The sequence below is a fragment of the Chiloscyllium plagiosum genome, unplaced genomic scaffold, assembly GCF_037043375.1.
Source record: "Chiloscyllium plagiosum isolate Xiang-an unplaced genomic scaffold, Cpla_swu_hap1 HiC_scaffold_4, whole genome shotgun sequence".
Lineage (NCBI taxonomy): Eukaryota > Metazoa > Chordata > Chondrichthyes > Orectolobiformes > Hemiscylliidae > Chiloscyllium > Chiloscyllium plagiosum.
In genome coordinates this window covers 145,699,035-145,727,032 of record NW_028270142.1, presented here as the reverse complement: position 1 = coordinate 145,727,032, position 27,998 = coordinate 145,699,035, and the positions used below count along the sequence as shown (strand labels likewise).

Genomic DNA, 27,998 nt, shown 5'->3' with positions numbered 1-27,998 from the left:
AAATTCACCCCATAGACTTATATATGTGTGTGCATGCATGAGAGAGAAAGAGAGTTTGAGTGTCTCTCTCTCTCTCTGAAAAAAAGATGAAAGATTTAACAGCAATCTAGGTTTGTTCAATATATTGTTTCAGTTGTATGACACTGTAATCTTTTTCTATAAATTCTGTCTTATGGTCCTGCTCCACAGTTACCTGATGAAGGAGCAGTGCTCTGTAAGCTAGTACTTCCAAATAAACCTATTGTACTATAACTTGGTGTTGTGTGATTTTTATCTTTAATAATGGCGTCTAATATTTTCTCTGTGACAGATGTGAAGCTAATTGATCTGTAGTTTCATGCTTTCTATCTCTGCTCCTTTTTGAATAAAGGAGTTACATTTTCTGTCTTCCAATCTAATAGGGCAATCCCTGAGTCAAGCAAGCTTTGAAAAAATTAAAACCAATGCATAAACTATGTCATTGATACTTCTTTTCAGAATCTAGGATGACCTCCACCTGGACCTGGGCACATGTCAGCCCTCAGCTCCAACAATTTACTCTGTATCACTTCTTTTCTGAGTCCCTCCACCCCCCCCCCCCCCCCCCCCCACACTTCCCTACCTTCCTTTTTCTGATTTATTGCTCCGTTTGGGATATTATTTGCAAAATACCCATTCAATTCGTCTGCCATTTTATTATTTCCATTTTAATTCTTTGGTCAGACTTCCTATAGGCCCAGTGCTTACCATGTTGGCATTATTTTATGCTATGTTCCTGTCACTCTACCCCACAAATCCCTCTGACCTCGACATGGATCTGTGGTCAGCCAAGCAATGGGGCCTCTAAGTTATGCAACTTTGCAGCTGTTCAGAGGTCCTGTTGATGCAGTGACATCTACATGCAGAGGCTGCTGCCAGACATGAACCTCAGGGATCCACACAGTGAAAATAATTAGGGGGAATAAAAAGACTGAGGCCTCCGATGGGTGTATCATGTCAGCAGTCACTGCTTCCTGGTCATGCTGCCAATCAGTGAAGAGCTGCAGGCGTTTGACTTGTGGGGACTTCCTCTCCCCACTGTCTTTGTTGTATCTGAAGGATTCCCTGCATTTCTTATGCCACTGATCACACTTTATTTGGCTGTAAAGTAGTTTTGGACGTGCTGTGGTTATGAAAGGATCTGGATAATTGTACGTTGTGTCCTTATTGAGAAATATTACTCAGTACAGTGTAACTTTTACATGACTATACCATTTGCACTGGGATTAAATATATCTATCTAACCTGTACTTGAAGGCCACGTCGCAACCACTATTTCCCAGATCTTCACCACCTGAAGTATGAAATTGAAGATGGCACTACACCCAATGGAAGAGCTGTTAGGTTTGGGTTTGATCCACAGGAGTTCCTGAACTTCAGTTGGAGAGGCTATGCGCAAATGTCATCTGTGCAAGTATGTGATCAAAGATTCTGATGAAATGCATGTCTGGTGAAAGCTATCTAACCTTCTCAAATCTGCTGGAATGGGTTCAGAATCATTTTGATACCATTTCATGTATAATTTTGCACTTTGCAATTTTTTGCCCATTTAAAGAAATTAAGCAGCAATTGAGGACAATAATTGGCCACTTCAGGTCGTCAATTGGAGCAAGAGTGATACCTTCCTAATATTTAACAAATAAAGCCAGTTGCAAATCATAAAATTAAAAAGATTACTTAAGAAAATGATGGAATAAATATTCTAAATGTGAAGGAATTAAGGGATGTATTAGGTTTGTACTCAGCATGTTGCAAGATGGTGGGATTATAAATGGAATAGAATGTGTGGGTTTAATTTTCATGACCATCACAAAGTTCAGTTTTGTAGGCATGTAACTGGCCCAGTTTTCATGCAGTTGCACAAATACACAAAGTCAAGCACAATGGCATACTGTCATATCCCAGAACTGCATTCTGAAATTTGTAAAAGGTTTTTATTCATTCATGGGATGAGAGTGTCGCTGGCTGGGCCAGCATTTATTGCACATCCCTAATTGACTAGAGGGCGGTTTAAGAGGCAACTACATTGTTGTGGGTCTGGATTCACACATTGGCCAGACCAGGTAAGAGTAACAGTAAGTGAAAGGGTATTGGTGAAACAGATGAGAATTTTCGACAATGGTTTCATAGCTAACATTAGACTCGTAACTCCAGACTTTTTCTTCATTGAATTCAAATTCCACCATCTGCCATGATGGAATTTGAACCCAGGTCTCCAGGACATTACCTAGGTCTCTGGATTAATAGTCTCATGATAATACCACTAGGCTCCCCTAAATCTGATCTAAAACTTCCTATAGAGTGATTTGGAGATTTTGCCCTGTTTAGATCATAAAGGAGATTTTTTTAATGTTAGGTTAATACAGGTAGTTACTCCTTACTCCCCCAGCAATTTGGTTTTTTTGAATTATAAAGGGCAGAATTTTTCAGATGACATTGTTTCCCAGCCTACCACCTGAAGAGTTAGTGAGGGACATATCCCTGCTGATCACAGCAGCCCACAGCTATCTCACACTCCGAGGAGGTGAAACATCCAGCTCTCTCTCAGTTGGAAGCACCTTGGCTCTGAAACATGCTGGTCAATCTGATTGCTATCCCAGTAACACAAGCAGCATGTCCAAGACTGGCACTATAAGAAGTCTCCAGGTTCTAAGTTCTAAAGTCCAAGGCTGAAAATATGGTGAGGGAAGGACAGGCCCGGACATTGGGGATTTGGGAGGGTGTGATGAGCAGACTTAATAAAGAAGTGTGGGTGGAAGTGACCACCAAGGAAGTAAATCCTGGGATCTGGTATCAATATCAAAGCCTGTAAAGGAAGCAACACCCTGTGCCTTTCTGCCAGGAGCACAATTAGGGTGACCTGCCAGGTTGCCCCCTTGCCCCTGAACTCATCTCACCAGTTTCAAATTAAGGACAATAATGAAACATAAGAACATAAGAACTAGGAGCAGGAATAGGCCATCTTGCCCCTTGAACCATCTCTGTCATTCATTAAGATCATAGCTGATCTTTTTGTGGACTCAGCTCCACTTACCAGCCCGCTCACCGTAATCCTTAATTCCCTTACTGTTTAAAAATCTATCTATCTTTGCCTTAAGAACATTCAACAAGGCAGCCTTAACTGCTTCACTGGGCAGAGAATTGCACAGATTCACGACACTTTGGGAGAAGAAGTTCCTTCTTAATTCAGTCCTAAACCTGCTCCCTTTATTTTAAGGCTATGCCCTCCAGTTCTAGTTTCACCTGCCAGGCGACATACTTTCAGGACCTCAGTTGGGGTGAGAGTGATCCAGGGAGCTTGAGGATTCAGATGTACCCTGTAAAATTGCGGTCAGATTGGGGCAGGTGGGAGAGTAGCAGGAAGGCAATCTAGGCAAATTTTACCTGCCTGTCCGCCTACAAACCTATCAGTGGAGTCTGTGAATTTTTGCCCCCACTTTTTTCTATGGTATTGGTGCTGGACACTTTTGTTATAAAAAAATATGATTGTTCCAAATATCTTGGCTATTTTGGCTTGATTTATACTCAGATACAGAACAGACTTACTGTTAATGCTGCTGATTGCCTTTTTCTCTTTCGCTTTCTGTTACAAAGTGAATAAGTTTCAAGGTAGTGGAGTATTGCTACAACTGTACAGGTTTTTGATGAGACTGTATTTAGAGTCTGCTATAAGGGAGTCTAAAGTTATGGGGAAGAGACAGGAAAGTGAAGTTGAGGCGAAATTATGTAAACCATGACCTTATTGAATGGCAGACTGGAGGTGCTGTGTGCTCTCCTCCTGTTCCTGTTTCATATATTCCCGAGTACCCTTTATCCTCCTGTGCCTTCCTTCAGAAGACTGTTTCTCCAATATGAGGATTCCTTCCTAATGTGCCAGTTGTAAATTATTGCTTGAGAGTTACTCTACAGACGTCTTTGGGTTGAATTTCCATGGGAGTTATTCCAACTCCTTAACTTCCCTGGCTCCTCTTCCAAAGTTTAGATGTGCAAACATTTAGTGCATTGTGTTTGTTTCATCATTTACTTTATGGTTACTATCTGTCTTAATTCTAACTACCTTCCTTAATTCCATAACCCTCAATACCTTTAACTAACAAATGATGATAAATCTCAGTTTTTACATTTTACAATTGGTAGCCAATAACAGCAGCTTTTTGGTGGAGAGTGTTCCAGATTTACACCAACCTTTGTGTCCAGAAGTTCCTCTCATATTGCCTGAGCTTACATTTACCATTCTCCCCTGACCAGAGGAAATGAATTCACTTTATCCATCCTATCAACTCCTTTAATTGTTTTCAACACTTCCACCAGATTACATAGGAACAGGAGTAGACTATCCAGGCCCTCGAGTCTGTTCTGCCATTCAGTGAAATCATGGCTGATCTGTGACCTAACTCCAAATGCCTGCCTTTGGCCCATATCTCTTAATACCTTTGCTTAAAGGACATTTATCTATCTCAGAGTTAAAGTTAACAACTGATCTAGCATCAACCTCCATTTATGGAGGAGAGTTCCAAACACCTACCAGCCTTTGTGTGTAAAAATGTTTTCGAATATGTTTCCTGAATAGTCTGGCCCTAATTTTTCGACAATGTTCCTGTGTTCTAAAATTCCCAACCAGTGGAAATAGTTTATTTTTATCTACCCTATCTATCCCTGTTAATATCTTGAAGACTTTGATCAGATCACCTCTTAACCTTCTAAATTCTGAAGAAAACAGGCCTAATTTGTATAATCTTGCTTCACAACTTAATCCTTGAAATCCAGGTATCATTCCTGTATTCCCTCTAAGGGTAATATATCCTTCCTAAGATGAGGTGCCCAGATCTGCTGACAGTACTCAAGGTGGGATCTAACCAGGTTTTGTACAGCTGCAGCTTAACTTCTCTGTCTTAATACTCCTGTCTTCTAGATAGAAAAGACTGGCATGGCATTAGCTTTCCTGATCATCTTCTGCATCTATTCATGGCATTTTAATGAACTATGCACCTGAATCCACAAAGTCTTTTTGGACATCCACTGCATTTAACTTCATCACCATCTAGAAAGTAGCCTGACTTATCCTTTATCATGTCCAAATTGGATCACCTCACAAATGCTTACATTGAACTCCCTCTGCAACAGTTTCGCCTAATCACTTAGTCTGTCAATATCCGTTTGTAATTTTATGCTATCATCTACACTGTCCACAATGCCACTAACATTATAATCAGCAAATTTGGATTCTCTTGGGAATACAAGCCTTGTCTATGTAACCTGTCCTTATAACTTAATTCTGTAAGCTCAGCAAAGATGGAAATTTACCAGTCAGTTCATTTCATTTTCTGCTTAACAGTTAGCACCCTGTAAGAAGATATATTGGATATTCCCAGCTAGGCTCCACAAGAATATAGTAATCATTCTTATAAATAAGGCATGTTTACAGGTACATTATGTGAATTCAATTCTTCACACTATAATGAGTTCACTGCTTGAAAGTTAAAGTGGAGAAATCCTATGTAATATTATAAATTATCCATTGACTTTGCTTTTAAATTTGGTTTCTGCTAGATCTCTCTGCTGCTAACTTGCTGCAGTTTTGGGTTACCAGATCAAACACCATTGCTTGCTTTATGGCATTCAAGTGCTGCTTGGGGTGATCTTCTACTATTGGTGGTGTTTGGGTTTTTCTTTATGCTCCTTTGATTGCATTTTTCTTCCCAGCCAGAGGTGGTCATGTCTATCACTGTGACTTCTCCTAATCTGTTTCGCATAATCTTCCGGTACAAGAACCGTACCCCAAAGCCTGTTAGAGGAAGGATCTCAATCACTGAGGAAGTAAATGTTGATTCTTGCTGTAACTGTAAGTGGCTTTCATTTCTGCACTAGTTTGTCCACCATCTTTCTGAAAACCTACCATAACAACTTCCTACCCTTACTTATTTAAATGAGGTGACTTTCTTTGACCTTGAAGGATCTCCTGGTCTTCATTCTGCATGAGCTCCCTTGACTAGCACTGCCGCTAACTCTGCTTCTAGATTACCCTACCAGTCATGTGTTCATTAACTTCACTTTTACAGAATAACGTGAGGGTAACAGTGCATGTGGAGAATAGAAACCTCAATTTGTTCCGCATCGCCTTCAGATATATTAACCCCGGATTCACTACTGTGTACGGCCATGTAGCAATTTACCAAGCACAACCAAGCACAGGTAAGACTGAGCAGTGTACAGGGTCCAAAAACTTAACTGGCCTGAATTCATCCTATGGTAAGTAAAGTATTTTTAAAATCCTTTTGCATTTTGCCTAAGACAGTGAGTACTACATCTGCATGGGTAACATGTAGGGTTGCCAACTCTGTTGGATGTATTTCTGGAGGTTTTGTTGCATGATGTCCTACTTCCAACTGCACTGCCTACTCCCCCTACCTCTCCTCATGGTGGCTGAATTTATGTGTCCTCATAGGCATCACCTTCTCACAGCCATTAGGGAAGAGGACAGGCTCTTCCTTAACTTGACTGGACTGGATCATTCTTGAATATCACGCAGCCTTTTCTCTCATCTCAAATATTTTTGTAACTAAGCCAAACGTTTTCAAAGAAATTCCCTTTATGACATTCAATATGTCAATCAGCTTCTCCCTTGGCAGCCTCTGCCTTCCTGCCTTTGTCTCTTTAGCTCTCTGCCTCTCTGGTTTACTTGGGCCTAATGGAGAGAGTCCTCAGCATAGTCAAAATGGCTCTGGAGCCCCGATTCCAGAAGTTTCACCATTTTCTCTGGGATGAGGGCAGCAAAGGGACATTTTAGGCTTCTTGAAGGCTTTTGCATTTGTAAAAGTACAGCTTTTGCAAACTGATCCAATTTTCTTTAGTGTTCAATCCAAAATATGACAAAAGATATCTATACGTTCCAGGAGAAGGCTTACACTTACTGAATCTCTTTGGGGAGTTAGGTATCTGTTTGGATAGGTCCAGAGCTAAGGTGCCCTTTTGGACAACTTATGTCACCTTTAAAAGAGGTGAATTATTGGAATTATTAAAATTGTGAATATGAAATTAATGTATATAAATCTCAACTGTGAAGCCATTAAGGCATTTAAATTCACTCAACTGTCAATCTGTCAGTGCATTTAAATCTACTACCTTTTCAATAATAGTATAGACTGTGGTTTAAAAATAATTTCGTGTTTGCAATTTCAATTTAAGAGCCTGAGAACTATTATAATAAGATTAGGAGTGTGTGACTAATTTCACAAACTATTATTAACATAGTGGGCCACTTGTCAGTTCATAGTCTGTTAGTTTCAAATAATTAGAAAACCTTTATTGTAGATATATTAATATTTGTTTTTATAAGGTATTAAATAATTGAAGGAATTTCAATGTAGTGAATAGGTTTTTAATCAGTGGAAGTTTTTAAAAAAATAATAAAGTCACCAATAGAAACTTAGAAATGTATATTATTTCATGTCCTGAGGTCTCTCATGGCAGCTACTTTCTATGTAAATGCAAGGATGGTAGGTGGGAGGAGGGAGGGGACATTGGTTGTAATGAGAAGGTACTAGGTTGGCAAAGGGATAATGAAAGACCTTTGGGAATCAGTCCAGAGGTATATAGGTTTACATTAAGGATGTAGAGGGGCAGAGCTTTGGCCTGGGAGCATTGGTTGGTGTAGATTGACATGGATGTGGCACAGTGAGTATGTAGGGGACTTAGGGTTATGGGGGATGTGAGGGGCGAGTTTTAGAGGGCTTCTCTTTGTATTTTATAACTTTGCTTGCAAGTCCTAGAGTGCCAAAGTCATCCTTTCACAGAGCCTGCCCCTGCGCACAGCTGTCCTGTTGGCTGTATTTTCTCTGTATCTGAGGGCAGTGGGTCCAGCTCCCATTAACACTAGCCCCAGACTGAAAATCAGATCATCTGAGGCACTTCTTCCCAAGTCAAATTTATGAGATGTGAGTTTTCTCAACTTTACGGTTTTGAATCAAGAATGAAAATTTAGGCCCTTATCTCACATCACCGCGAAAACAATGTGATGATGTCCAGGAGACTGATGGTTTGTTGCTGGAACCTCCAGTACTATCCAGAAGGTTGGCAACCTGAGTGTCGAAATAAACTACTATGGCTTCAGCCCATGCCTTGGCTGCAGTTGTGCTCAAGCATTAACTGTACATGTAGCTTCCACCCTTACCTTACCTAACAACCATATTGACATGGAATTGCTTTGAGTGTGGCATTGCAGAAGTATTTCCAATGTCATTTGCTAATAGAAACTTCTTTCTAAAGTTTCTACAGTGTTTGTTTGCTGATGTTGCAACATAAAATCCCATGGAAAACAAATGTGAATTCTCTGGTAATAGTTTGTAAATTCTATTTTTTAGTTGGCTGGGATGGAGGTTTAAATGTCTGATTATTTTTGTTAGTTTCCAATATCATGGATCAAATGCTTTATGCTAACAGTTTTTACTCTTTTCTTTATTTTCAAATAATTAATTGGATGTGGCATCAAAGGTAAGGGTCAAATTGCCGTAGTCCTAGCAGACCATAAGCTGCTGTCTCATTCGAGATAGATAGAGATAGAGAGAGAGAGAGATGACTGGTAATGAGTTTGACCTGAGAGTCACACACCTCAGGCAAGGGGAGAGGTTGAGAAAGTGATACCTTCGTGGTAACATAAGCTAGTACAGCATCTGAACCCCTGCTGTTGGCATCACTTTGCATGGCAAACCAGCTGGAAAGCCAACTGAACTAACCAAGCCTCAATGTCATTGGTTAGGCCGGAATCTATTGATCATTCCTAATTGTCCTTAATAAGATGGTGGTGAGTCACATTCTTGAATAAAACTTAGTGTCTTCTGGACCACTTCAGAGGGAAATTGTGAGTCAATTACATTGCTGTGGGTCATGTAGGCCAGAAAAGGTAAGGATGACCGATTTACTTCCTTGAAGGAAAGGTGAGAAACGAGAGTCTCACACTAGTGTTCTGGATTAAACAAAGATAATTACTGAGGCACGAAGACAGATTTGACCTAAGTGGACTGGTTGGGAAGACTGAAAGGTAGGATTATTGACAAGCAGTGGCAGATGTTAATTCGTCTAAACAATCTAACCACCTTGATATTTAATGGCATTACCATCACTGAATCCCACAGACCAGAAACTGAACTGGACTCACCATATAAATACAATGGTTATATATAATGGTCAGAAGCTAGGAATACTGTGGTGAGTAATTCACCTCCTGATACCCCAAGGTTGTCCATCATCTGCAAGGCACAAGTCAGGATGGAATTCTTGCCATCTGCTTGAGAAGCTTGACACCATCCAGGATAAAGTAGCCTACCATCTACATTCCTTAGATTAGATTACTTTCAGTGTGGAAGCAGGCCCTTTGGCCCAACAAGTCCACACTGACCCTCTGAAGAGCAACCCACCCATACCCATTCCCCTACATTTACCCCTTCACCTAACACTATAGGCAATTTAGCATGGCCAATTCATCTAACCTCCACATTTTTGGACTGTGGCAGGAAACGGGAGCACCCGGAGGACACGGGGAGAATGTGCAAACTCCACACAGACAGTTGCCTGAGGCGGGAATTGAACCCGGGTCCCTGGCACTGTGAGGCAGCAGTGCTAACCACTATGCCACCATACCATCTTTCAAGTATACTGCAGAAATTTACCAAAGATCCTGAGGCAGTACCTTCCAAACCTAGGAACATTTCCATCTAAAAGGACAAAGGAAGCAGATATATCGGAGCACCACCACATGCAAATTTCACTCCAAATTACTTACCATCCTGTCTTGGAAATATATGACCATTATTTTAATGTTGCTGGGTCAAAATCTTGGAATTCTCTCCCTAATAGCAATAGAGGTCTACATACACCAAATGGACTGCAGCTGTGCAAGAAAACAGCCTACCCCCACCTTCTCAAGGGAAACTAGGAACAGGCAATAAATGCTGGCCCAGCCAGTGATGCCCACATCCCACAAGTGAAACCTTTTTTTCTGGATGGCAAAATATATCTAGTGGGGTTCCACAGGGTTTATTCCTTAGGGTCCAACAATATGCAATCTATATTGCTGACCTGTATACAGAATGAAAAACACTTTAGCCAACGACAGTAAAATAGGTGGGAAGGTAAGTTGCAATGAAGAAATAAGAAATTTACAAATGGATATGGATATGGATATAGATTAGGTATATGGGCCAAAATTTGGCAGATGGAGATTAACATGAATAAGTATGAGATTATCCATTTTGGTCAGAAGAATTAACAGACAACTTATTATCTAAACCGAGAGAAACTTCAGAATGTCTTGGTGTAGAGGGATCTGGGTGTCCTCATGAATGTATTGTAGAAAACTAGTCTTCAGGTACAGCATGTAATATGGAAGGCAATTGGAATTTTGGCATTTATTCCTAAAGGTATAGAATGTAAAAATAAAGAAGTGTGCTGCAACTATATAAGGCATTAGTGAGACCGCACTTGAAGTATTGCATACAGTTGGACCCCTATATTGAGTTGGAGTGTAGTTCCATTGGAAATAGTTCAGAGGTGGTTTCCTAGATTAATTCCAGAGATGAGGGGTTCGTCCTATGCAATTTAGGCTATACTCTGGAGTTTAGAAGTTTGAAAAAAAATGTAATTGAACTATGTAAGATGCTAAGGGGTTTGACAAAGTAGACATAGAAAGAATACTTTCTCATGTGGTGCTATTTAGAATGACAGATAATTGTTTTATGATAAGGGGTAATGGATTAAAAACAGAGATGAGGAGGAACTACTTGTTTCATAGAGTTGTAAAACTGTATAATTCACTTCTCCAGAATGTGGTTGATGGTGTACTATTGAGTAAATTTAAGGAGGAGATAGACAGTCAGGTTTTTAATTAGTAACAGGTTGAAAGGTTATGGGGAGTGTGAGGGAAAGTGGAATTGAGGCCAAGCTGTGATCAGTCATGAAATAAAAAAAAAGATCTGCAGATACTGAAAATCAGAAACAAAATTAGAAATTGATGGAAAAACGTAGCAGGTCTGGCAGCATCTGTGGAGAGAAATCAGAGTTAACATTTTGGGTCTGTTGACTCTTTTTTAGAAGATCAGAAGAAGGGTCACTGTATCAGAAATGTTAACACTCCCAGATGCTGCCGGAACTGCTGAGCTTTTCCAGTGATTTCTGATTCTTTTGTGATCAGTCATGAATGTATCAAATGACAAGTAGGCTTGATAGGCTGAGTTGTCTACTCCTGCTCCTAGTGCTTAAGATCTTATGTTCTTCTGAGGATATTCATGAAATAATTATTGAATGGCCTCATTCTGTCTTATGTCTTTATGTCTTATGAACTTAAGGATTTTTACCACAATTTGATTGATTAATTGACATGTTGAAGCTGGCTTTTTATTCTAAATTCTGTTTAATTCAAAGTCTTATTGATGAGGTGCTTACACACAAGAAGACAGGGGTGGGCTGAAATTGCGTTGCCGCCTACCAGTGCAGACCTGAGGTGGGAACAGTGGCAGGCAGATGCCAAGCATAGCAAGTTAGAAGGGTTACCTCCTTCACTAGGGCATTAGCCTCATTCTGTGGATGACTGTTTCCAGTGTTAGGGATATCACTAAGCGGAGGAGAACAATTAAGAAGAAGATAATAAACGAGAACTAGAAGCAACTAGAACAGTAAGTTGCGAAATGGAATCCACTGCCCTGAAAGAGTGGTGGAAACTGATTGAGTTACCTTCAAATGTGGAATTGGACATATTCATGAAAAGGAAAAAAAAAAGCAGGGTTGTGAGGAAAGAGCAGGGGACTAATTAGGTAGTTCTTTTGAAGAGACAACACAGGCACGATTGTTAAAATGGCCCTTCAGTATTGTATAGTTCTATGTCTACATTTTTACTTGAAAGCAAATCAGGAAGTACTTTAACTGATATGATATTTTTAATATAAGGAACTATAAATGAATTTATAAATATGTTGCAATCCCCAAATATTTCAGAATGAATACTGCAATTATCTGTTTTGACAGCACCATTGTATAGTCCAGAACTTTCTGGTGATCCAATTCTTTTTACCTTGTTCCTAGTGTTACCCCAGGCAAAAGAAATTATCTTTGCTCGAAGTAAAGAGCCATCTTTTGTTACGGTCGCAAGGAGTAACTATGGTGACCCTTTCCCACTCACACCTGGGACTTGGACTGTCAACATCGAGGCAGAAGGAGTACTTCTGGTGAGAACAATATGCATTGTATTAGAGCATTGGAAAATTCTTATCAGTAGCTTGAACATCTATTGGAATGAAAGTAAACTTTCTGGTTAGATTCAGTAATTGATCTAATCCATCAATGTATTTTTAAATTATTAGGATTATCTGATTCTGCTGCCCAGTGATTATTATGAAGCTCCGATTCTGCAGTTACAAGTGACAGATCCCTGTACTTATGCAGCTAATCCTGAACAAGTGGGAAAAAAGTAAGCAAAAGACAGATAACAAATTTCTCTAGATTTAAAAGTTGAGGATGTGCTTCCCTTAACCTTGCTGACCTACATTGGCTTCTAGTTTGACAATGCTTCAACATAAAATTTAGATTTTAAGATTCTTCTGTTTGCTTTCAAATCCCTCCATACCCTGGCACCCTCACTATCAATGTAGTCTCCTCCAATCCTTGAACATCTCCAGTTTTAATTGCTGCTCCATTGGTGACCATAGCTTCAACTTTCTTGGTCCCAAGCTCTAGAACCCAACCCTTTCCATTTTCACAACTCTTTTTAAAACTTATTTCTTTGGCTAAACTGTGGTGCTCTGTCCTGTTATTCCTTATGTGGTTTGGTGCTCAACTTCTGACATTGCTCCTGAAAAGCTCCTTGTGTATTGTAAGTCCGTCTAAACACAAGTAGTTGCCAGTCCTTAATGATACTTTTATTTGAGGTTTAAGGTTTTTTTTTGAATTTTTTGATTTAAAACTAAATAATCAAAACAACGAAAGTATTTATAATAAGGCCATATGAAATGGGTAGGAGTAGGCCATTTGGCCCTTGGAGCCTGCATTTGCTATTCAATAGGATCGTGGCTGATGTCAGCCTTAAATTTACACAGGGACACTGCCTCCACAGTTCTCCATGGCAAGGAGTTAAAAAGACACTCAATCCTCTGAGAGAAGAAATTCCGCCTCACCCTCCTCATCCTTTTATTTTGAGACTATGTCCTCTGGTCCTAGACTTTCCCATGAGGGGAAACATCTTTTCTGCATTTACTCTGTCAAGTTCCTTAAGAATCCCTTTTGTTTCAATGAGATCACCTCTTATTCTTTCTAATCAGCAGTGAGTAGAGCCCCAATCTGTTTAACCATTGCTCATAAGACAATCCCTCCATACTGGGGATCATTCCAGTGAACTTTCTCTGAGCTGCCTCTAGTGGATAAGGGGACCAAAACTGCTCACAGTTGCAGTAAGACCACCCTGTTCATATACCCTAACTCCCTTGAAATGAGGGCCAACATATCATTAACCTTCCTGATTACTTGCTGCACCTGTGTTTCATGCCCAAGTACCTAAGTTCCTTTGTGTATTTCTCCACTTAAATAACACGCCATTCTTTTGTTCTCCCTTCCAAAATGAACAACTTCATATTTTCCCACATTATACTCCATTTGCCAACTTTCTGCTCATTTACCTAACCTAATAATATCTCTTTGGAAACTGCATCCCTCTTGCAAATTGCCTTTCCACCTATTTTTGTGCCATGTGGAAATTTGGCTCCAGTACATTTGCAGCTTTCCTCTAAGTCATTAATATATATGTATGGAACAACTTCGGTTATCCGAACAAGACGGGCAGGGAGTATTTCGCTCGGCTAACTGATTGTTTGGATAACTGATCTGATCGTAAACAAAGGAAGCATTTACAGGATTTTGAGATCGTGTTCGGATAATCCAGAATTTGGATAATTGATGTTCGGATAGCCGAGGTTGTTCTGTATGGTAAACAGTTGCGGTCCCAGCAATGATCACTTTAGAATCTCACTGATCACAGGTCATCAACTTGGGAAAGAATGCCTTATACACGCTCACTGTTTCTTTCTCATTAGACATAATTCTTAATCATTTGAACTGGACTTATGAATTTTGAGTGTGGGCCCAGAACTGATAATGTAATCTCTGGTCTGTAGTTAGCCACTCTTTCCTTTGCTGTCTCTGCAACATTGCAATTACATCAGTTACACCTTGGCAATTTACCATAATTCCTACATAATTTTCATATTGATGGAGGACTCAAAAATTAGAACCAGCATCTCATCTACTTGTGTTCTGTCTTTGTTCAACAGTCTAGACATCATAACAGCAGGATATCAAAATTATGTTCCACTAGCTTTTCAGATTCTTTCCATACAACTCATGTACTGACTAATGAGCCTAACTGAAATCCTAGCAATGACTGTGAACCTCATATTAGCCACCTGGCTTAATCAAGGGAGGATTTGCCACCACCAGGAGTCTTCAACATTGACTCCGGACCCCATGAACTCTCAGGATTTCAGATTAAACATGGACAAGGAAACCTCCCGCTGATTACCACATAATGTCCTCCCTCAGCTGATGTGTCAGAACTCCTCTACATTGAACAAAACTTGGAGGGAGCATTGAAGGCGGCAAGGGCACAAAATATACTCTGGGTGGGGCATTTACTGATCAAGCTGGTCAGCTCCTAAAGGACATAGCTGCCAGACTGGTTCTGCAGCAGTAGGTGAGGGAACCAACAAGATGGAAAAACATACTTGACTGTATCCTGACCAATTTACCATTGCAGATGCATCTGTCATGACAGTGTCGGTAAGAGTGACCACTGCACAGTCCTTGTGGAGGCAAAGAACCGCCTTCACATTGAGAATGACATTCATTGTGTTTGTGTGGCACTATCACCGTGCTAAATGGGATGGATTTTGAACTGCTTACCAACTCAGGACTGAACATCCATGTGACTGTATGGGCTATCAACAGCAACAGAATTGTTTTCTAGCCTGATCTGTAACCTCTTGGCCTGGCACATTCCCCACACACATTAACATCAAGCTAGGGGACCAATCGTAGTTCATTGGAGAATGCAGGAGGTGTCAATCTGGTGAAGCTACCAAACAGGACTACTTGCATTCCAAACCACATAAGCAGCAAGTGATAGACAAAGCTAAGTGATCCCAGAATCAATGGATCAGATCTAAACTCTGCTGTCATGCCACATCCAGAACTGAATGATGGTGGACAGTTAAACAACTCAATAGAGCAGGAGGCTTCACAAATATACCCATCATCAATAATGGAAGATCCCAGCACATCAGTGCAAAAGATAAGGCTGAAGTGTTCACAGCAATCTTTGGCCAGAAGTGCCGAGTTGATGATCCATCTCAGCCTCCTCCAATGGTCCCTGGATCACAGATACCAGTCTTCAGCCAATTCAATTCACTCCACGTGATACCAATAAAAGGATGAAGGCACTGGATACTCCCAAGACTGAGACGTGACTATATTCCAGCAATTGTAATGCAAACTTGTGCTCTTGAACTTGCTGCTCCTCTAGCCAAGCTGATCCAACACAATTACAACACTGTTACCTACCCAACAGTGTGGACAATTGCTCAGGCATGTCCTGTACACAAAAAAAAATGCAACCCAGCCAATCACAGTCTACACTTGAACATCAGTAAAACGATGGAAGGTGTCATCAACAGTGTTATCAAGCAGCACCTGCTCAGCAATAACCTGCTCAGTGACAACAGTTTGAGTTCTACTTCAGCCACTCAGTACCTGACCTCATCATAGCCTTGATTCAAACATGGACAAAATTTACATCAAGGTTGCATTTGATCAAGTGTAGCGTAAAGGAACTCGAGCAAAACTGGAATCGAGGGGTATCAGTTGGCAAACTCTCCACTGGTTGGAGTCATACCTGGCATAGGAAGATGATTGTGGTTTTTGGAATCATTCATCTCAGCCTCAGGACATCTCTGCATGAGTTCTTCAGGATACACCTAGGCTCAACTATCTTCAGCAGCTTCATCAATGACCCTTCCTCCATCATTAGGTCTGAAGTAGGAATGTTCGCTGCTGATTGCACAAAGTTCAGCACCATTCATGACTCCTGAGATACTGATGCAGTCCATGTTAAAATGCAAGTTGATCTGGACAATATCCTGGCTTGGGCTGACAAGTGGCAAGTAACATTCATACCACACGGGCAGCATGGTGGTACAGCGGTTAGCACTGCTGCCTCACAGCGCCAGATTCCCAGGTTCAATTCCCACCTCAGGCAACTGTCTGTGTTGAGTTTGCACATTCTCCTCGTATCTGCTTGGGTTTCCTCAGGGTGCTCCGGTTTCCTGCCACAGTCCAAAGACGTGCAGGTTCGGTGAATTGGCCATGCTAAATTGCCCATCATATTAGGTGAAGGGGTAAAGGTAGGGGAATGGGTCTGGGTGGGTTGCTGTTCGGAGGGTCGGTGTGGACTTGTTGGGCCGAAGGGCCTGTTTCCACACTGTAAGTAATCTAATCTAATCACACAAATGCCAGGCTATGACCATCACCAGTAAGAGGCAATCTAACCATTGCTCCATTACAAAATTCCTCACTATCAACATCATAAGCATTTGCTAGAAACTCAATTGGACTCATCATATAAACATTGTGGCTACAGAACAGATCAGAGGCTAACAATATTGTGGTGAGTAACTCATATCCTGACTCCCCAAAGCCTGTCTATCATCTACAATGTGTAAGTCAGCAATGTGATGGAATACTCCCTCTTGCATGGATGAGTACAGGTTCAACAACACTAAAGAAGCTTGACACCATCCAGGACAAAGCAGCCCCCACTTGACTGACACCATCCGCAAACATCCACCACTCAGTAGCAGCAGTGTGTACTATCTACAAGACACATTGTAGAAATTGCACCCCCCCCCACCCCCCCCAACTTCCCGCCAAGCCACTCACATCCTGACTTGGAAGTATATCTCTGTTCTTTCACTTTTGCTGGCTCAAAATCCTGGAATTCCCTCCATAGTGCATTGTGGGTCAACCCACAGTAGGTGGACTGTGATGGTTCAAGAAGGCAGTTCACCACCATCTTCTGAAGGGCAACTAGGAACAGGCAATAAGTTCTGGCCAGCCAACGATGCCTACATCCCTCAGATGAATTTTTTTTTAAAATCCAGTTTCTCTTCATACGTCAGTCACGCCATTCCAAGAATCAGTTTGTTAAAATGTTGCTGCACTTCCTCAATAGCAAGAACATCCATCCTCAGATGAGGAGATCAAAACTGCACACAATATTGCAGGAGTGGTTATAATTGCATAATTGCAGCAAGACATTTCCTTCTCCTGTACCCAAATCCTCTTGCTGTTAGGCCAGCATACCGTTTGCTTCTTGAGTGCCTATTGCACCTGTGTACTTACCTTCAGTGACTGGTGTATGAGGATACCCAGGTCTCATTGCATATTTCCTTCTCTCAATTTATAGATGACAATATTCAGATGACAATCTCCCTTCTGGGTTTTGCTAACTTTACACGTATCCAATCTATTACTCCAGCCGCCATGCTCTGGCCCATTCTCCCACCATTTGGAGAAAAAATTGAAGAGAAGAATCTTACAAGGATTTGGAGGAAGAACAGGGAAAGTGTGACTAACTCTGTTCAAAGAACTTTTCAGCCTTTTCTAAAGAAAACTTTTCCAGATATTTATGATGTTATAGTTCTGTTATCATGCTTGTAGATGTTTTTTCCACTGTCCTTAATGCTTCTATATCCTTTCTATAACATTGAGACCTGAACACTTAAGTCTGGTCCATCTAAGTTTAATTTAGCCCCAATTCTTAAAAAGATTGTATTTGAAAAAGGGGTCATATTGTACTCAAAACATTAACTTTGCTTCTCTCTCCATAGATACTGCCAGACCCACTGAGCCTCCTGCACTTTCTGCTTTTATTTCAGATCACCAGCATCTGCAATATTTTGCTTTTATTGACAAAACTTCTGTCATTCAGTTAACCTAACTCTAAATTACCTTCAACAGCTGCTTGTTATACAAATATCTTCCTTTGGATATCTTCCCCTTGGCTGGAGCAGATGATGGCATATACACTGTGGATGGCAAACAGCAATCCTCGGTTCAAATACCAACCTCCTACCGGACAAGGATGGCTGTTCTCACTGGCAGACAGGTATCAAAGAATATCTAACAGACTTTATGTTCAGTTCATAGGCTTTTTAAAAAATATACATTTAGACATTAGCAAATGTATTTTGTCAATTGATGAATTTTGCCAAACTGCTAATATACTGTTTAAATATTAAAACAAACAAAAAGGTCCAAGAATTTCCAAGGGGAATTTCCTTTCCTAAAAGACATTCATGAAACTGATGCATTTTTACAACAATTGACAATGATTACATGGCTGTTCCAGATTGTTCTGGATTAGAACCCTATCCCCACAACGTTAGCTTCGGGTTTTCATTACCATTCCAGTGATGTTAACTTTATAACTTTACCTCTGCTCGCCTTTTTTGAATTGTATTCTTGCCGAGATGAATCTGGTAGAGTTTCATGGATGGTTCTTGGGGAAGTTTGATGGGAGACATTTCCAGCAAGAGTCCTGTGATAGATAGGAGTTCTGTGCCTGTAGGTGTTCGGAAATTAAAATTTTCAAAAGAGGCAAGCAGTGGTAACAGCATATAGTTAATGTCTCTGGAATGGTAACCTAAAACCCCAGGCTAATGTTCTGGGCATATGGGTTCCAATCTGGAACATTATCTAGGACAGCTATGAAACTATTGTCAGCTGTTGTAAAAACCCATTTGTTTCACCAATCTCCTTTCGGAAAGGAAATCAGCCATCCTTACGTAGTCTGGCGAAATATGTTTCAAGGCCCACAGCAATGGGGTTGATTCTTAGAACATAGAACAATACAGTGCAGAAGAGGCTATTCGACCCTTGATGTTGTGCCGACCTGTGAACTACTCTCAGCTTGTCCCCCTACACTATCCCATCATCACCCATGTGCTTATCTAAGGATTGTTTAACTCTCCCTAATGTGGCTGAGTTGACTACATTAGCAGATAGGGCATTCCACTCCCTTACCACTCTCTGAGTAAAGAACCTGCCTCTGATAAAAGCAAATTACTGCAGATGCTGGAATCTGAAATCAAAAGAGAAAATGCTGGAAAGTCTCAGCAGGTCTGGCAGCATCTGTAAGGAGAGAAAAGAGCTGACATTTTGAGTCTAACTGACCCTTTGTCAAAGCTCCTACCTCTGATGTCTGTCTTAAATCTATCACCCCTCAATTTATAGTTATGCCCCCTCGTACACGCTGACGTCATCATCCTAGGAAAAAGACTTTCACTGTCTACCCTATTTAATCCTCTGATCATCTTGTATGTCTCTATCAAATCTCCTCTTAGCCTTCTTCTTTCCAATGAGAACAGACCCAAATCTCTCAGCCTTTCCTCATAAGACTTTCCCTCCAGACCAGGCAACATCCTGGTAAATCTCCTCTGCACCTTTTCCAATGCTTCCACATCCTTCCCAAAATATGGCGACCAGAATTGTACACAATATTCCAAGTGTGGCCGGACTAGTGTTTTGTATACTTGCAGCATGATATTGTGGTTCCGGAACTCAGTCCCTCTACCAATGAAACCTAACACACCATATGCCTTCTTAACAGCACTATCAGCCTGGGTGGCAACTTTCAGGGATCTATGTACATGGACTCCAAGATCCCTCTGCACATCCACACGATCAAGAATCTTTCCATTGACCCAGTACTCTGCCTTCCTGTTACTCTTCCCAAAGTGCATCACCTCACATTTAGCTGCATTGAACTCCATTTGCCACCTCTCAGCCCAATTCTGCAGTTTATCCAAGTCCCCCTGCAACCTGTAACATTCTTCCAAACTGTCCACCACTCCACCGACTTTAGTGTCGTCTGCAAATTTACTAATCCATCCACCTATGCCTGCGTCTAAGTCATTTAAAAAAGTGCCAAACAGCAGTGGTCCCAAAACAGATCCTTGTGGCACATCACGAGTGACCAGACTTCAGGCTGAATATTTTCCATCAACCATCACTCGCTGCCTTCTTTCAGAAAGCCAGTTTCTAATCCAAACTACTAAATCACCCTCAATTCCATGCCTCTGCATTTTCTTCAACAGCCTACCATGTGGAACCTTATTTACTGAAGTCCATGTGTACCACGTCAGCTGCCCTACTCTCATCTACATGCCTGGTCACCTTCTCAAAAAACTCAATGAGGTTTGCGAGACACGATCTGCCTTGACGAAACCATGTTGACTATCTGAAATCTTAACTCCTTTAGGGAGGGGAAATAAATGCTGGCCTAGCCAGGAATACCCACTTCCCAAGACAAATATAAAAAGTCTGTCTGCAAGTTTAACTGATAGATCTGGATAGCTCATGTATTCTTTTCAGTCAATTCTGAATAACCACTTCCATTCAAATACCTGGCATGGAGAAGTGACAAGAGGGGCAAATGTAATGTAAGCAAAACTATAATGTGTTGGTGAGGATGAAATGTTACATGATTCCTAAAGTGCAAGATAGCAGTGACAGAATGTGAGAAGGATCCAATTTTTCAGTGAATATCAAGGGAAAGCAAGATGCTGTACTTCATGATCTCAGTACATCCCAAAGTACTGCATGGCCAAGGGACTAAATCTAAACTGTAATCCTAGTTATAATGTAGGAAGCACATCTCATAGGAGCTCCCAGACAGTAATGTTGTAATGCTTAAAAATGTGTTGCTGGAAAAGTGCAGCAGGTCAGGCAGCATCAAAGGAACAGGAGAATCGATGTTTCGGGCATAAGCCCTTCTTCAGGAATATTGTAATGACCATTTAATCAGAGAGAAATGTTCTCACTCTTCTTCGCAAGAATGGAATGACATATTTGTCTAACAGCAAACAGAGTTTAAAGCTTTATCTGAAAGATAGGAACGTAGGAGCAGAGATAGGTTAGTCAGCCCTAACCCTACCCCACCTCAAGCCTGCTTCATCATTTCTTTTTCATACTTTCTCAGAAGCTTTACATGAGAATAATTTTTGTGTTTGACGTACACTACAGTGAATGGTGTCAAAATACTGTGCCATTATTATTTTAAAGACCGTGATAAAGTGATTATTGCATTAAATGCAAGAATGATACCACTGATTAACTTTATGTGTATAATGGGTCCCTGATTTACGAATGTCTGACGTAACGAACAGTCGTACTTACAAATGAGATTCCATATTATCATTAATTTGAAGGTAAAGTTAAAGTCAACAATGTGTTACCAACCATAGAGCTGCTGTCTCATTAGAGAAAGGCAAGTGGTAGTTTAACCTGATCGTCACCACACCTCAGGCAAAGGGAGATGTTGAGAAAGATGGCTATTGGCATCACTCTATATCACAAACCAGCTATCCAGCCAGCTGAGTTAACTGACACCCAATCTTAAGGATCTGACATGGGAACATTCGCTCACACTTATGAATGGATATTTTATATTGTATTGTGTTCTGATTTGTGTACAAATCAACTTATGAACATATCAAGAATGGAAACCGTTCGTATTCTGGGGGTCTGCTATGTTATATATTTCAGATTTTTTTCAGTTCTCTTTTCATCTTTATTTGTGGTGGGATTCAAATTAAAATCTGTCATTTTTCCCCACTATCTCAGATTTTTCTCTTTTATAGCTTGTCCCTTAATTACATAGAACATAGTATATAGAACATTACAGCACAGAATAGACCCTTTGGCCCTCGATGTTGCGCCGACCTGTGAAACCAATCTGAAGCCCAACTAAACTACACTATTCTATTTTTGTCCATATGTCTATCCAATGACCATTTAAATGCCCTCAAAGTTGGCGAGTCTACAACTGTTGCAGGCAGTGTGTTCCACACCCCCTACTACTCTGAGTAAAGAAACTACTTCTGACATCTGTCCTATATCTATGTCTGCCCTCAGTTTATGTCCCCTCATGCTGGCTATCACCACCCGAGGAAAAAGGCTTACTGTCCACCCAATCTAACCCTCCGATTATCGTGTATGTCTCAATTAAGTCACCCACCTCTCAACCTTCTTTCCCGAATGAACACAGCCTCAAGTCCCTCAGCCATTCCTCATAAGACCTTCCCTCCACAACAGGCAAAATCCTAGCAAATCTCTTCTGAACTCTTTCCAAAGCTTCCTCATGCTTCCTATAATGTGATGACCAGAACTGCATGCAATACTCCAGGTGTGGCCTTATCAGAATTTTGTACATCTGCAGCATGACCTCATGGTTCTGAAATTCAATCCTTCTGCTAATAAAAGCGAACAACTGTATGCCATCTTAACAACCCTGACAACCTGGGTGACAACTTTCAAGGAATTATGTTCATGCACTCTGAGATCTCTGCTCACCTACATACCAAGAATCTTACCATTAACCCTGTACTTTGCATTCCTGTTACTCCTTCCAAAGTGAATCACCTCACACCTTTCCATATTAAACTCCATTTGCACTTCTCAGCCCAGCTCTGCAGTATATCTATGTCCCTCTGTAACCTACAGCATCCTTTGACACTATCAACAACTCCACTGATCTTAGTGTCATCCACAAATTTACTAACCCATCCTTCTATGCCCTCATCCAGGTCATTTATAAAACTTGCAAACAGTAGTGAACCCAAAACAGATCCTTGCGGTTCACCATTAATATTTGAACTCCAGTATGACCCTTTCCTATCAACTACCACCTTCTGTCTTCTTTCAGCTAGCCAATTTCTGATGCAAACCGTTAAATCACCCTCAGTCCCATGCCTCTATATTTTGTGCAATATCCTACTGTGGGTAACCTTATCAAATGCCTTCCTGAAATCATTTTCGCCACATCAACTGCTTTACCCTTATTGACCTGTTTGGTCATCTTCTCAAAGAACTCAATAAGGTTTGTGAGGCACGACCTAACCTTCACAAAACCATGTTGACTATCCCTAATCAACTTATTCCTTTCTAGATTATTATAAATCCGATCTTTTACAATCTTTTCCAACACTTTACTCACAACCGAAGTAAGGCTCACTGGTCAATAATTGCCAGGGTTGTCTCTACTCCTCTTCTTGAACAAGAGGAGAACATTTGCTATCCTCCAGTCTTCTGGCAGTATTCCTGTAGACAATGATGACATAAAGATCAAAGCCAAAGGCTCTGCAATTGCTCCCTGGCTTCCCAGAGAATCCTAGGATAAATCCTGTCTGACCCAGGGTACTTATCTATTTTCACACTTTCCAGAATTGCTAACACCTCTTCCTTGTGAACCTCAACCCCATCTAGTCTAGTAGCCTGTATCTCAGTATTCTCCTTGACAACATTGTCTTTTTAAAGTGTGAATACTGACGAAAAATATTCATTTACGCTTCCCCTATCTCCTCTGAATCCATGCACAACTTTCCACTGCAGTCCTTGATTGGCCCTAATCTTACTCTAGTCATTCTTTTATTCCTGATATACCTACAGAAAGCCTTAGGGTTTTCCTTGATCCTATCCACCAATGACTTCTCATGTCCCCTCTTGGCTCTTCTTAACTCACTCTTTACGTCTTTCCTGGCTAACTTTTAACTCTCAAGCACCTTAACTGAGCCTTCACACCTCATCCAAACATAGTTAAAAATCACACAACACCAGGTTATAGTCCAACAGCTTTAATTGGAAGCACACTAGCTTTCGGAGCGACGCTCCTTCATAGGTGATAGTGGAGGGCTTGATCGTAACACAGAATTTATAGCAAAGATTTGCAGTGTGATGTAACTGAAATTATACATTGAAAAATTAATTGTCAGTTAAGCCTTTCATCTGTTAGAATACAGTGATAGTTTCACTTCTTTCATGTGTAAATCACAACGCCTTTTTTTTAAAGTTGCATTCTCAGGTTAGCTGTTAACAATGGTGATAGCTAGACAATATGTTGAAAGTGTTGGCCCCCTGTGTTCTCTGTCTGTGCCATGATGTTTAGATTGATTCTAATCTAAAAAGTGAGATAACAGAGTTTTACATAAATTCATGCAGCTTTTGAGCTCAGAGTTCTACATGAATACATGCAGTTTTTGAGCAAAGTACAATGTAACTCTGCAAGTACAAATTCACCCCACAAAATATATGTGTGCATATGGGTCTTTGTCTGTCTGTGTGTGTGTGTCTGTCTGGGGTGGGGGTTGTGAGTGTGAGAAAGTTTGTGTGTGTGTAGTGAGAGCAGAGTGTCTTAAGTCTGTGAGAGGGTGCATGTGTGAGTGTGGGAGTGTGTGTGTCTATAAGGGTGTGTGTGGGTGTGTGTGTGTAGTGCAATGGTGATCACCTGTAATGTGACATGAACCCAAGACCCTGGTTGAGGCCCTCCCTATGGGTACTGAACTTAGCTATCAGCCTCTGCTCAGCCACTTTCCTCTGCTGCCTGTCCCGAAGTCCACCTTGGAGGATGGTCACCCGAAGGTCCGAGGTTGAATGGCCTGGACCACTGAAGTGTTCCCCAACTGGGAGGGAACCCTCCTGTCTGTTGATTGTTGTGCGGTGAATGGGCACGGATGAATGGGCACTCCGAAAGCTAGTGTGTTTCCAATTAAACCTGTTGGACTATAACCTGGTGTTGTGTGATTTTTAACTTTATACACACCAGTCCAACACCGGCATTTCCAAATCATCCAAACATAAGCCTTCTTCCTCCTAATAAAAGATTCAATTCCTTAGTAAATCATAGTCCCCGTGTTTGACAACTTCCTCCCTGCCGAACAGGTACATACTTATCAAGGACTTGCAGTAGCTGTTCCTTGAATAAGCTCCACATTTCAATTGTGCCCATCCCCTGCAGTTTCCTTCCCCATCCTATGCATCGTAAATCTTGTCTAATCACATTCTAATTACCCTTCCGGCAGCCATAACTCTTGCTATTGCCCTTTCCGTTGCTAAAGTAAACGTAACCAAAATGTGATCACTATCACCAAAGAGCTCACCTACCTCCAAATCTAATACCTAGCCGGGTTCATTACTTAGTGCCAAATCCAATGGGCCTTGCCCCTTGTTGGCCTATCTGCATACTTTGTCAAGAAACCCTCCTGCACACATTGGACAAAAGAGCCAAGAGTGTGGTGCTGGAAAAGCACAGCTGGTCAGTCAGCATCCGAGGACTAGGAAACTCAACGTTTCGGGTAAAAGCCCTTCATCAGGCTTTTTCCTGAAACGTCGATTTTACTGCTCCTTGGCTGCTGCTTGACCAGCTGTGCTTTTCCAGCACCACACTCTTGGCTCTAATCTCCAACATCTACAGTACAAGTCGTGAGTTCATGGAATGTCCTGCCAGTAGCAGTGGTGGACTCTCCCTCTTTATGGGCATTTAAACGGGCATTGGATAGGCATATGGAGGATAGTGGGCTAGTGTAGGTTAGGTGGGCTTGGATCAGTGCAACATCGAGGGCCAAAGGGCCTGTACTGCGCTGTATTTTTCTATGTTCTATGTTCTATGTTCTACTCACTTTCGCCACATTGGACAAAAACTGAACCATCTAAAGTACTTGAACTCTAATATTCCTGTCATGATTTGGAGATGCCAGTGTTGGACTGGGGTGTACAAAGTTAAAAATCACACAACATCAGGTTATAATCCAACAGGTTCAATACATTATCTGGGCCATTATGACACTAATTGTTAAAGTCCACTTGAGAATGTAACTTTTAAAAATGTTTTGCGATTTACATAAGAAAGAACTGAAACCAAAATAGACATTCTAACAGATGAGAGACTTAACAAACAATCCAGATCTTTTTCAATATGTAATTTCAGTGATATCACACTGTAAACTTTTGCTATAAATTCTGTATCTTACAATCTTATACTCCACAACCACCTGATGAAGGAGCAGCGCTCCAAAAGCTAGTGCTTCCAAATAAACCTGTTGGACTATAATCTGGTGTTGTGTGATTGTTAACTATAGTATTCCCAGTCAACATTTGAAAAGTTAACGTCCCCTGTCAGTCTCGCTAATATCGAGAATCATCTTTGCTATCCTTTCCTCTACATCTCTAGAACTATTCGGAGGCCTATAGAAAACTCTCAACAGGGTGACCACTTCCTGTTTCTAACTACTGGCCATACTACCTCAGTTGACGAGTCCTCAAATGTTCTTTATGCAACCGTAACACTGTCCTTGACTAACAAAACCACACACACACACACACCCTCTTTTACCACCACCTTAGTTCTTACTGAAATATCTAAATACCGGAACCTGCAACAACCATTCCTGTCCCTGCTCTAGCCAAGTCTCCGAAATCCCAGGTACCAACCCATGCTGCAAGTTCACCCACCTTATTCCAGCTGCTCCTGGCGTTGATGTAGACACACTTCAAACCAGCTCCTTGCTTGCCGGGTGCCCTCTTGCAACCTTGAAACCGTATTTCTGACCTCACTACTCTCAACTTCCTGTATACTAAACTACAATTTAGGTTCCCATCTCCATGCTGAATTAGTTTAAATTCACCTGAAGAGCATCATGGTTCCGAGTTCCGGAACCATGAGGTTATGCTACAGATGTACAAAATTCTAGTGCGGCCGCACTTGGAGTATTGTGTACAGTTCTGGTCATCGCATTACAAGAAGGATGTGAAAGCTTTGGAAAGGGTGCAGAGGAGATTTACTAGGATGTTGCCTGGTATGAGGGAAGGTCTTACGAGGAAAGGCTGAGGGACTTGAGGTTGTTTTCGTTAGAGAGAAGAAGGTTGAGAGGTGACTTAATAGAGACATACAAGATAATCAGAGGGTTAGGTAGGGTGGACAGGGAGAGCCTTTTTCCAAGAATGGTGACGGCGAGCATGAGGGGGCATAGCTTTAAATTGAGGGGTGATAGATATAGGACAGATGTCAGAGGTAGTTTCTTTACTCAGAGAGTAGTAAGGGTATGGAATGCTTTGCCTGCAACGGTAGTAGATTCGCCAACTTTAAGTACATTTAAGTCGTCATTGGACAAGCAAATGGACATAGTAAAGGTTAGATGGGCTTCAGATTGGTATGACAGGTCAGCGCAACATCGAGGGCCGAAGGGCCTGTACTATCATCAAAGTCCCTCCCCTAGGATATTAGTATCCCTCTGGTTCAGGTGAAGACCATCCTGTTTATAGAGGTCCCACCTACTCCAGAATGAGCCCCAATTATCTAAGTATCTGAATCCCTCCCTCCTGCACCATCCCTGTAACTACATGTTCAACTCCCCTCTCTCCCTATTCCTCACCTCGCGATCACGTGGCATGAGCAACAAACCAGAGATAGCCCTAAGCTCCCACCCTAGCTCACTGAATTTCTGCCTTAAATCCCCATCTCTCTTCCTACCTATGTCATTGGTGCCTATGTGACCACAACTTGGGGCTGCTCCCCTTTCCCCTCAAGGATCCCGAAAACACGATCCTAGTCATTGCGAACCCTTGCACCTGGGAGGCAACACACCAACTGTGAGTCGTTCTTGTTCCCACAGAATCTCTCAGCTGTCCCCCTAACTATGGAGTCCCCAATAACTAATGCTCTGCTCCTCACCTCCCGTCCCTTCTGAACGACAGGGACAGACTCTGTGCCAGAGACCTGTGCCCCATTGCTTACCCCGGTAAGTTGACCCCCAGCAGTATCCAAAATGATATAGTTGTTGTTGAGGGGAACCACCACAGGGGATCCCCGCACTGCCTGCAGGTTCCCTTTCCGTCCCTTACGGTAACCTATCTACCTTCTTTTACCTGAGCTATGACTATCTCCCTGTAACACCTCTCATATACTCCCTCTGCCTCCCAAATGATCCGAAGTTCATCCAGCTCCAGTTCTAGTTTTCTATTGTGGTTTTCGAGGACCTGGAGTTGAGTGCACTTGCCGCAGATGCAGTCGGCTGGGACACTAGTGGTGACCCTCACCTCCCACATTCTGCAGGAAG

General features: G+C 41.5%; 1 protein-coding gene across 2 annotated transcripts in view; it reads left to right on the top strand.

Moving 5' to 3' along the window:
• The window catches only part of lama3 (laminin, alpha 3), a 376,808-nt gene that overhangs the window by 157,664 nt on the left and 191,146 nt on the right, over window positions 1-27,998 (top strand). The window contains exons 22-26 of one of the 2 annotated variants that reach the window (XM_043687604.2): window positions 1,276-1,432; window positions 6,078-6,210; window positions 12,091-12,233; window positions 12,369-12,475; window positions 18,067-18,214. In XM_043687604.2, the coding sequence (XP_043543539.2) occupies window positions 1,276-1,432; window positions 6,078-6,210; window positions 12,091-12,233; window positions 12,369-12,475; window positions 18,067-18,214 (688 nt within the window). Of the gene's footprint in view, window positions 1-1,275; window positions 1,433-5,721; window positions 5,861-6,077; window positions 6,211-12,090; window positions 12,234-12,368; window positions 12,476-18,066; window positions 18,215-27,998 lie in introns of both variants that reach the window. The other variant, XM_087986754.1, reaches the window with a different exon arrangement.